The sequence below is a fragment of the Octopus bimaculoides genome, chromosome 16 (assembly GCF_001194135.2).
Source record: "Octopus bimaculoides isolate UCB-OBI-ISO-001 chromosome 16, ASM119413v2, whole genome shotgun sequence".
In the NCBI taxonomy this organism is placed as follows: Eukaryota; Metazoa; Mollusca; class Cephalopoda; order Octopoda; family Octopodidae; genus Octopus; species Octopus bimaculoides.
Genome location: NC_068996.1, coordinates 29,028,459 through 29,038,683, shown reverse-complemented (window position 1 = coordinate 29,038,683; position 10,225 = coordinate 29,028,459). Strand labels below are relative to the sequence as shown.

General features: G+C 37.3%; 1 protein-coding gene across 1 annotated transcript in view; it reads left to right on the top strand.

Moving 5' to 3' along the window:
- The window catches only part of LOC106880831 (FHF complex subunit HOOK interacting protein 1B), a 103,093-nt gene that overhangs the window by 70,425 nt on the left and 22,443 nt on the right, over positions 1-10,225 (top strand). The window contains exons 4-6 of the mRNA XM_052973665.1: positions 800-886; positions 5,624-5,791; positions 9,272-9,351. Of these exons, the coding sequence (XP_052829625.1) occupies positions 800-886; positions 5,624-5,791; positions 9,272-9,351 (335 nt within the window). The remainder of the gene's footprint in view (positions 1-799; positions 887-5,623; positions 5,792-9,271; positions 9,352-10,225) is intronic.

Sequence of the window (10,225 nt, the reverse complement as noted above, 5' to 3'; positions counted from 1 at the left end):
TATATATGTAACTACACACTTGCTGTTGGCAATTTCTTTTCCTGCTTTGGACTTTTCCTTTCTGACTAAAAGCTATGCTCGAAACATCAAAAACTCTCTCTCTTTACTGACCATCAAACTAATACATTCCATGTGCACATCCTCTTGTCTGTTATTGTTAAATTTGAAGACTCCTGTACAAGTGTGTAGTTAGCCAGGGATTAGTGTTGAGTGCTGCATTAGGAATACACCAATTTTCTCCATTTCAGGTATATCAGGACCTATATGTATAAAATGTGTGAGGTATAAATATTAAAAGTGAGGAAGGCTGGTTTATGGGATTACCCTGGGTTTCCCGTCCATAAAGAGTTTATTTAGCTTTATGGCATATCATCTGACTCCAAAACCTGTTGGCCTAAGAACCCAGGCTAACAGGTTTTGGGGTCTGATGATACACCATAAAGCTAAACCCTTTATGGATGGGAAACCCATAAATCGGCCTTACCCACTTTTAATATATACTGCTCTACATCTTAGAGTGTGCTTCTTCTTTCGGATTTATGTTTTCTACAAACTATATGTATGTATGTAATATAAGTGTGCGTGCGTGTGTGTGTGTGTGTGTGTGTGTGTGTGTGTGTGATTTAAACAAGCAACCAAACATTTCAATTGTGCCTTCTTAAAAGAGAGTTCAAACCTCAAGACTGCCACAAGAAAAGAAATATATAATTATGTTACTCTATCAAAACATACTTTTACACACAGTGACATACATGTACCCATATTCTGTGAGTGATTTTCTCATTTTCTATGATTCTAGATTGCCCACCCACTGGTACGTGATCAGCTTGTCAAATATATTTATAATGGCTTTCTTGTTCCTGTTCTTGGAGCAGCTTTGCACCAGGTATGTATGTTTTTGTTAAAGCTTATTAAATCATTTAGCAACATCAAGCTGAAGCACTTGCATTGGATTTATTTCATAAAGAGAGACTGAAGAAGGAGTTCCTAAGTAGACTAAAAAATATTATTAGGCAAGACATCACATACAAAGTGTAAGCAAGAGAATGAATTTTGACCATTTCTTTGATGGTCAAGCACATGCATTTAGACAGAAGGAAATAATAGTCACTCAATGGACTCATGTGACCATTTCTACTTGGCAGCTATCTTAAATGCAGCTGTTTTCAGTCATGCTTTCAGAGACAAGATACAGCAGCATCAGTTTAATCATAGCTGTTTGACCATAAGTGATCAGACTGTCATCTCTTGGAACCATTTTGCATTATGTTCACAGTCCATCAACAATACTGACTCTCATCTCTCCTGTAGGTTTAGTTTCCAAGCCACTGTTGCAAAATTTGAAAGAATTGAGATCTATTTCTCTCAAGCTGGAACACAGAAGAGCCATATTTTCATACTAGATGAAATTTATGATAATGTTAGACACATCAGTACTCTATTGGAAGAGTAGTAGGTGATGAAAAACAGAAGCACACATTAATCAGAAGAAGTCAGTGGGCTTGTCACTTGGTACCTTGAAAGATATGTCCATTCAGAGAGTAGCTTCTGCAGCTGGATTGCAAGTCTGGTTAAGGTATTTTCTCCACCTGCAGGTCTGGACAGATCTCTAGGTGGATGAAAATTAAGAAGAGGTCATAATCAGGGTAACCAGTTTCATTCAGAAAATGACTAAGGGAAAACTGTCACAGAAAAATCAGGTGGAGATGGCTAAATCTACATTATTTCTGTGGTATGTTATTGCATGACCACCATACTTTCTCTCATGAAACATTTAAACAGTCTAGAACACATACTCTTTCATGTCTTGTGGAAGAGACAGGTCCCAATGATCAGACGGTCATCTGCAACCAGTACACACTCCTGAGGTTTTTCAGAATGCCATAACTGGTTAATCACTGGCACACACTGAATTACATTTAAAAAGATTCCTGTATAACAACAATAGTTGAATGGTGTGGTTGCTTTTTGTGAGACATGTCTTTCCACCATTTGTCACAATGATTGAGTTTTGAGTCAAGCACAAAGCTTTAACATCTGACATCTGAAATGATGATCACTACCACTACTGTTGCTGCTGTCATCATTGTCACTGTAGTAAAGGTGGTGGGTTGGCAAAATCATTAGAGCATCAATAAAAGCCTTGCAGTATTCTTTCTGACATTTTACATTTTGAGTTCAAATCCTGCTGACATTATCTTCACATTTCATCCCTCCAGTGAAAGGTGAATAAAATAAAGCACCAGCCAAATAGTGGGGTCAATGTAATTGACTTGACCCTTCTCTTGAATTTTTAGATTTTGTTACAATTCATTATCATTATCGTCATTGTCCAATGCTTGCATAGATCAGATGGAATTTGTTGGGTCAGATTTTCTATAGTTGGATATCCAAGTCGTTTTTACTTTCAATATTCCATGTTTAGAAAAATGAAGTACCATTCAGTTACTTGGTGACCACACATAAGTGTTTGACCTTGTTCCTATGGTTTGAAACCATTATATTATAAAATGTCTGTGATGAGTTTTTATGGATTAGTATTTTTCAGACTATTAACCTCATCTCTAGAGATGAACAAATTCTTCAGTATTTATATCTACACTATGTTTTGATTCATTTCATCTCCAATAATTTCCATATGTTGTATTTTTGGTTGTGTACATATTACTAGACTGGATTCAAATTTTGGAACCTATAATAGACCACTGATGAATCAACAATGGATGTTACAAATACTGAGCTAATTGCCAGTGCTGGTCTTACTGATTAAGATATCTGCAAGCATTATATGTACTTTTTTCCACTGCGGTGTCTATTAGTTATGGAAATTTCATCCTCTAGTGATTTACATTTTCCTACATTCATCAGTAGCATAGTAAATAAAGATGTTATAACTTTTTATTGCATCATTTGTTGCACCTCTGTGCTGGTGGGGTGATGTGTGCTGCATCTTTTTGTGGGGTGGGGGATATTGTATTGTATCAGTACATTTTTTTATGAGGTTTGAGTCTTTGGTTGTATTAGCTTTTATCTTGTGTGTTGTTTGTGTAGCGCAGGTTGTGTTCAGACGTTTACATTACTGTAAATGTTATGCACTGGGCACAACTCAGACACCTGGAGTAGATAACAGCTATGTTGTTCTTAATACTTTGGATGATTATAGCATATCAATTATAATATTAATAATAAAGTGAACTGGTAGAATCATAAGTGCATCAGGAAAATGCTTAGCAGCATTTCTTCTGGCTTTATGTTCTGAGTTCAAATTCCGCTAAGATTGAATTTGCCTTCCAACCTTTCAGAATCAATAAAATAAGTACTAGTTGAGCACTGGGCTGATATAATCAACTTTCCCTTCCTTCAGAATTACTGGCCATGTTCCAAAGTTAGAATGGATTAATATTATTATCATTACTATTGTTAACCATATCATCTCTGTTGTTATTATCCTTATCATCATCATCATTCTTTAAATTCTGAGTTCAAATCCTGCCAAGATTAACTTTGCCAACCATTCCTCAAAGGCCAATAAAATAAAGCACATGTACCAGAATCAATTTAATCAAATCACCCCAACTCCTCAAAAATGGCTGGCCTTGTATCTTAAATTAGAAATTATTAAAATCCTGCTAAGGTAATCTCTGCCTTTCATCCTTTCAGAATTGAAAAAATTAAATACCAGCCAATTACTGAGGTCAGTGTAATCCCTAAACTGGCCTTGTGTCTAAATTGGAAACAATTATTATCATTGTTGTTATTGTTTTATTATAAATATTGCGTATTTATATTACATCTTTGCATTCATGTATTCTATATATGTATATAATGTTTATATATTAATTGTATTTCTTTTCTGAAATGACAGGAATTATCTTATTTACCAATTATAATACTTGACTCCCCAGTTTATATGGTCAGTATTGTGTTTTGGAGATTGTTAGTTACTCAACTAACTAGTCTTCTATCTACCCATCACTTGTTCATATTTCTTCGCATTAAAACCTGTTTCATTGTTCACAAACCTATAAGCTGACAAAGCAACCTCTATCTGTGGCATCTTAGTCTACCAGAAATCTCTTTCAAGTTAATCCAATGTCTTAACAGAGAGACACATTAGATAATGTAGTCCAAGATTCTCTATGCCTGATTGTAAAAGATGTACAGCCCACTCATAACTGGAATGCTTTTGATGGTAGATCTGCATGCTCAAACTGACAATGATTTGACTAATGAGATAATATAGTCCTAGATGGAATAATCATAGTTGGAATGCCTTTGATCATTGATTTGCTGACTCAGAACTAAGCTGGAGCTAAACAAAAACAATAGTTATATAAGAGTTGATTACATGTAGTTCTAGGTTCACTATATTTCAAAAATTGACAGAGTCATGAGTGGAATACCACTGATTATAGATTTGCAGATCATAACTAATATGGAGCTAAACAACAACAGTTATAGCCACGAATACTAACTACTATGTTTTTCATTAGACAATGTAGTCCTAAATAAAAGATTGAATGATCACAGCTAGAACATCTTTGATCATAGGTCTGTTGACTTAAAGTTTAACCTATTACAGATGCACAATTTCCTCTCTCTGCCTAATCTATTGCAATACTGCTCATATCAAGAGAGCAGTTTTCTACTCCATCTTCTCTAAACATGAAACTAGAACTTCAAAATCACTACAAGTTCCAAGCCTTACAATCAATGAAGTAGAAAATTCTTTTGGATGCAATGTAGGATATATGTTTGGATAACAACTCTGTCATATATACATGTGACCAATGTTCCAATATAGGCCTACTTGAGCTTTCAAGCTTCTCAGAAGATCAGCAACTGATGAAGACTGAGGTATTTTGGGATTCTTTTAAATGCAGGTCTGAAAGTTGTCTAAAGCAGAGTAAACCTTTTGATGACAAATTGAACCAATCAGCAACTTTGCCTAAATTATGGTTTTCCATGTCAGGTTAAATATGATTTTGAATTACAGTATCTCCTTAAATGAATTTCCAATATCTCCTTAAATGAATTTTAGCACCAAGTTCAAAAACAGTGAGTGCTCTAGTTTGTATAGCAGAATCTTGGACTTTGCGAAGAGATTGGGAGGGTAAGGGGCTATTGATGTAGAATTAGAATAAGCAGAGACAGGAAACAACATATTTTGAGGGTGCCAATAGTTGATGTGTATTGATAAATGAGTCAATTTGCATCAATGCACTAATGTTTATTGATATCTATTTTTTTTTACTTTCCCAGTTCAAACCCATCCTTTCCATTTTTCTGTCCATCCACCTCCTCTTTTTTAAATCTTTAAACCATTGAATTTGACCAACTTCATCTGATAATTTCCCAAATTGGGTCTTCCTACCAAATTTTTTAAAATTCTATCCCTGTTTGTTTTTTTCACATCTCTTGTTATTTTAAGAATATGTGTGTATGTTTGTTCGCTGTTAAATGTTCTCACATTTCATATAACTATACATATCCTTCATAATACAGTCATCTTATTACAGAATTTCCAAGCTGTCATAATAACACCTTACCTCATCCCATCACAAAAATCCTTGTTTCCATTGTCATCATATACATCCTTTATCATACTTTCATCTCTTTACAGAATTCTCGAGAGGAGGTCATCACAGCCACAGCTTATCTCGACCTCTTCATACGACGGATTACTGAACCAACTTTGATCAAGGCCTTCTTGAGGTTTATCCTTTGTGAGAAGAATGATGAAATTGTCATACTTGACTCACTAATCACCAGGATAAACAGCAACAGCAAAGTAAGTGCTTCTTTATAATATGATCCAAACCCTTAAGAAGGTAACAGAGGTTGGTGGTTGTTGAATAAATAGAGGTTGTAAATATTCATTGCTTTCTTGAGTTGTGATATTGAAATTGTTGTAAAAATGCTTATTGTAGTTGTTGTCTAAAGTTTACATGTTTTGAACTATTAGAATGGTACATAATAACTTGTTCGTTTGTAATGTTGATATGGGTTGTTACAAGGCCTTTTGCAGTGATCATAATAGTAGAATTAATGGTTATCCTTTAACGACATGCTTAAAAACATTTACCAAAGTTCCACAGAAATACACTACATTTCACAGTCAGTAAGACTGACAATACAACAGAAAGTAGCATCTTCCTTCATTAACACTACATTGTTGCACTGAATACAAATTAAAAATTCCAGCACAACAGAAAAACCTTATAAACACATCATCCTCATCTTTAATGTCCGTTGTCCATGCTGGCATGGGTTGGACAATTTAACCAGAGCTAGTAAACTGAGGGGCTGGCCAAGACTCTAGTCTGATTTGGCATGATTTCTATAGCTGGGTGCCCTTCCTAATGCCAACTACTCCAAGAGTGTAATGGGTGCTTTTTTATGTGCCACTAGCATGAGTGTCAGTTGCGTGACACCAGTATCTGCCATGACTACAATTTCACTTGATGAGTCTTCTACTCAAACACAGCATATTGTCAAAGATCTCAGCCATTTGTCATTGCCTCCGTGAGGCTCAACACTCAAACAGTACATTTTACATGTCACTGGCACAGGTGCTAGTTACACAACACTGGCATCAGCCACATTGCCTCCATGAGGCCCAACACTTGAAAGGTGACTTTTATGTGCCACCAGCGTGGGTGCCAGTTACGTGACACCAACATTGGCCACAACTACAATTTCACTTGGCTTGACTGATCTTTTCAAGCACAGCATATCACCAAAGATCTCGGTCACTAATCATGGCCCCTGTGAGACCCAATGTTCGAAGATCATGCTTCACCACCTCGTCACATGTCTTCCTGGGTCTACCCCTTCCACCGGTTCCTTCCACAGTTAGAGATTGACACTTCTTCACACAGCTATCCTTGTCCATACACATCACATGACCATATCAGTGCAGTCGTCTCTCTTGCACACCACACCTTATGCTTCTTATGTAACTTCTACCTACAGTCAAGCAGGGTCATTAACCTGAAGGCATTTGTGATTTGTCCACTTTCCCACTTACTAAGACTTTGGTTTTTGCTAGGTTAATTCTAAGGCCCTTCAATTTTAGACCTTGCTTCCACACCTGAAATTTCTTCTCTAGTTCTGGTAGTGATTCAGCTATAAAAACAAGGTTATCAGCATAGAGGAGCTCCCAAGGGCAGCCTGTCTTAGATTCCTCTTTTATTACCTGGAGGACTATGATGAACAGGAGGGGGATGAGGACTGATCTTTGGTGAACCCCTACTTGTACCCTGAATTATCACTATACTCATTGCCAACCCTTGTCTTACTGACACCATCCCTGTACATGACTTGTACAGCTCTCACCAACCAATCGTCTATCCCTAGTTTCCACATTGACCATCAGATAAGGGATCGGGGCACTGTATCAAAGGCTTTCTCCATGTCGACAAAAGCCAGGTACAGAGGTTTATCCCTGGCTAGGTATTTCTCCTGCAGCTGCCTTACCAGAAATATAGCATCAGTGGTGCTTCTCCCTGACACTAAACAAAACTGCATCTCATCTAGACTAATTCTCCTCCTAATTAGTTGGGCTATGACCCTCTCTGTAACTTTCATCACCTGATCCAACTATTTGATACCTCTGTAATTATTTCTATCTAAGGTGTCACCTTTACCTTGGTAGCAGTTGATTATGGTATTGTTACACCAGTATGACTTTGTGTACCACCTGATTAACTATACGTGTAACTAGACCATAACCTACGCCTTCAGCGATTATTCCTGATGGGCCAGGAGCTTTCCCAGTCTCTGTATCCTTCATGGCCTTGTCTACAACACACACTATGGATTTCTGGTCCCTTTGTTGGATAAACTTTAGGCAGACTCTCTTCACAGGTGTTCTCTACATTTAGTAGCCTTTCATAGTGACACTTCCAAGTCTCTTTCTTAGCAGAGTCACTAACTGCAAATGAACCATCATCCATGCAAACACACTTCCCTCCCACAACATTACAATTTTCCCTGACACACTCTCTTGCAAACCGAAGCACTTATGGTCCTCACGCTGCAGAACATTGGCAAACTTCTTCCTTTCTGCTTCACCCCTGGCTAAGTATACCTGCTTCCTAGCTTCCCTTCTAGCTGCCTGATATAGCTCCTTGCTACCACCACCCTTCCAGTCCTTCCAAGCCTGTTTCTTTTCTCTAATGGCCCTATCAACTACATTGTTCCACCATCATGTCACCCTAGGTCTGGTTGGAACTTTGCACCACCCAGAAATTTGATCTGTGTCTCTCTGTAAGTTGTTTCATAGGAACTTCCAGTTATCCCATATATTGCAAGTCTGTAACTCCTCCTCCTTCTCATCAAATGCTTCAGTTAGGAAGTCCCTAAACCTCTGACTATTCAAAGGATCCTTAAGCTTCCAGATCTTTCTTTTCCATACTGGCTTGCTTCTTGGAATCCTTCATGCCAGCAGGAAAAATTTAAATATTACAATGCAGTGATAAGAGCATAAAATCATTTATGGAAACAAAAATGTCATCACACATAACACTGCACTACAATAAACATGTTTACAACCACAACACATGAACAGACAGACCAATTCACCACTGCGGAGGCCTCATAGCATACATAAAATTATGAATCCCATATATAATGTACAACACTTTAAAAAAACTAACAGGACACAAAACACCAGAAATGCATGAATTCAAGAAACACATTAATATAATGAATAGTATATATCACCACTGATATCTCATTCTCTTAAGTTGCATATCTTAATTACAACACTCCCCTTAACACCATCATTTAAAGAGACTTCAATGTACCCAACTTATCCAGGTACAAAAATACTGCAAATAACAATTAGACCCCAAATACCAAGTAATGGCCCACTTCTGACATGCATGTAGACCATGGTTTTCATCCACTTCCTCCAATCAGGCACCCAAAAATCAATTGTAAAATCATGAAAAACATAAAAAGCTCTGAGCCCAATAAAATGTACACACAAAGCATGTAGGGCCTGAAGAAATCACTGTTATCAGTAACATCTTCAGTTACTTATACGTAGCATGAACCTAATTTCAAGGCTACATAATAGCTTTTACAACAACAACAAAACACACAAGATTCAAACTACATCAGCATCAACAAAACTTCAACTACATTCCCTAGTATCCAACTAACAGAAAAGACTCAGCACATGATAATAAAACAACATACAAACATACATTTAGGTATGTATCATTATTATTTACATACCCTTATTTATCACCTTATTCTGCAGTTATCCCTAGTCTCCCTGTCACTTTTCAAGACCCTTGTTGACCTCAACTGTGAAGATGTCATGTTCCAACTGGTTTTCAAGTAAGTAATTTTTATTCTAACTTTATAACCCTAAACCTTAACCCCTGCAATTTTCTCAAGATCCTGGTTATTCTCAACTGTAAGGACCTTGTGACCCTGCTGATTTTTTCAAATAGGGATCATGGTTCTAACTGTAATCCTACTTACAAGTTTCTTCGTCACTGCCTGTCATCAAAATCACTCCTCAATAATCTCATTCATCTTAAAATTAAGGACTAGATGAGTTTGCAAAAGTTTAGTCTAATTTATATAGTCTGTGATATAAAGGTGCTTTCATATGCCAGTGAATCACTTACATCTCCCTCACTAAACTCCAAACTGTATCTAGAATAGGGACCACTTAATCCAATGATCTTTTATCTAGTCAACTGGCCCCAGCAACAATAAGGAGGGATCCCTTAGAAAATATAATCCAAGATACACAATGTCTGTATAAAAAATGAGATGGTTGTGGCTGTAATGTTTTGGATAATATTTCTGCCAGATCAGGAGTGACCTGATATTAAACAAATGTGTGTGTGTGTTGTGCTGGAGGCTTCCATGGCATACATGGAGGCTATGGCTTCGGTTCCCGCAACGAGGAGGGAACCTCCTGGAGTTCTGTGATGCAACCGATCTTATGGTTTGCAATACCAACTTCAGGAAACCTGCCTGTCACCTAGTCACCTACCAATCTGGCAGACACTCTAGCCAAATCGACTACATCCTCGCCAGAATTAGAGAAAGAGGGAGGCTTATAAATGCCAAAACCCTCCCTGGCGAAGAATGTACACCCCAACACAGATTAGTAGTTAGCGACTTCGAGATCAAGGCAATATGGGTGCCCAGAAGTAGACCGGCCTGGGGGAGAAGGGTATGGAAACTTAAAGACCCT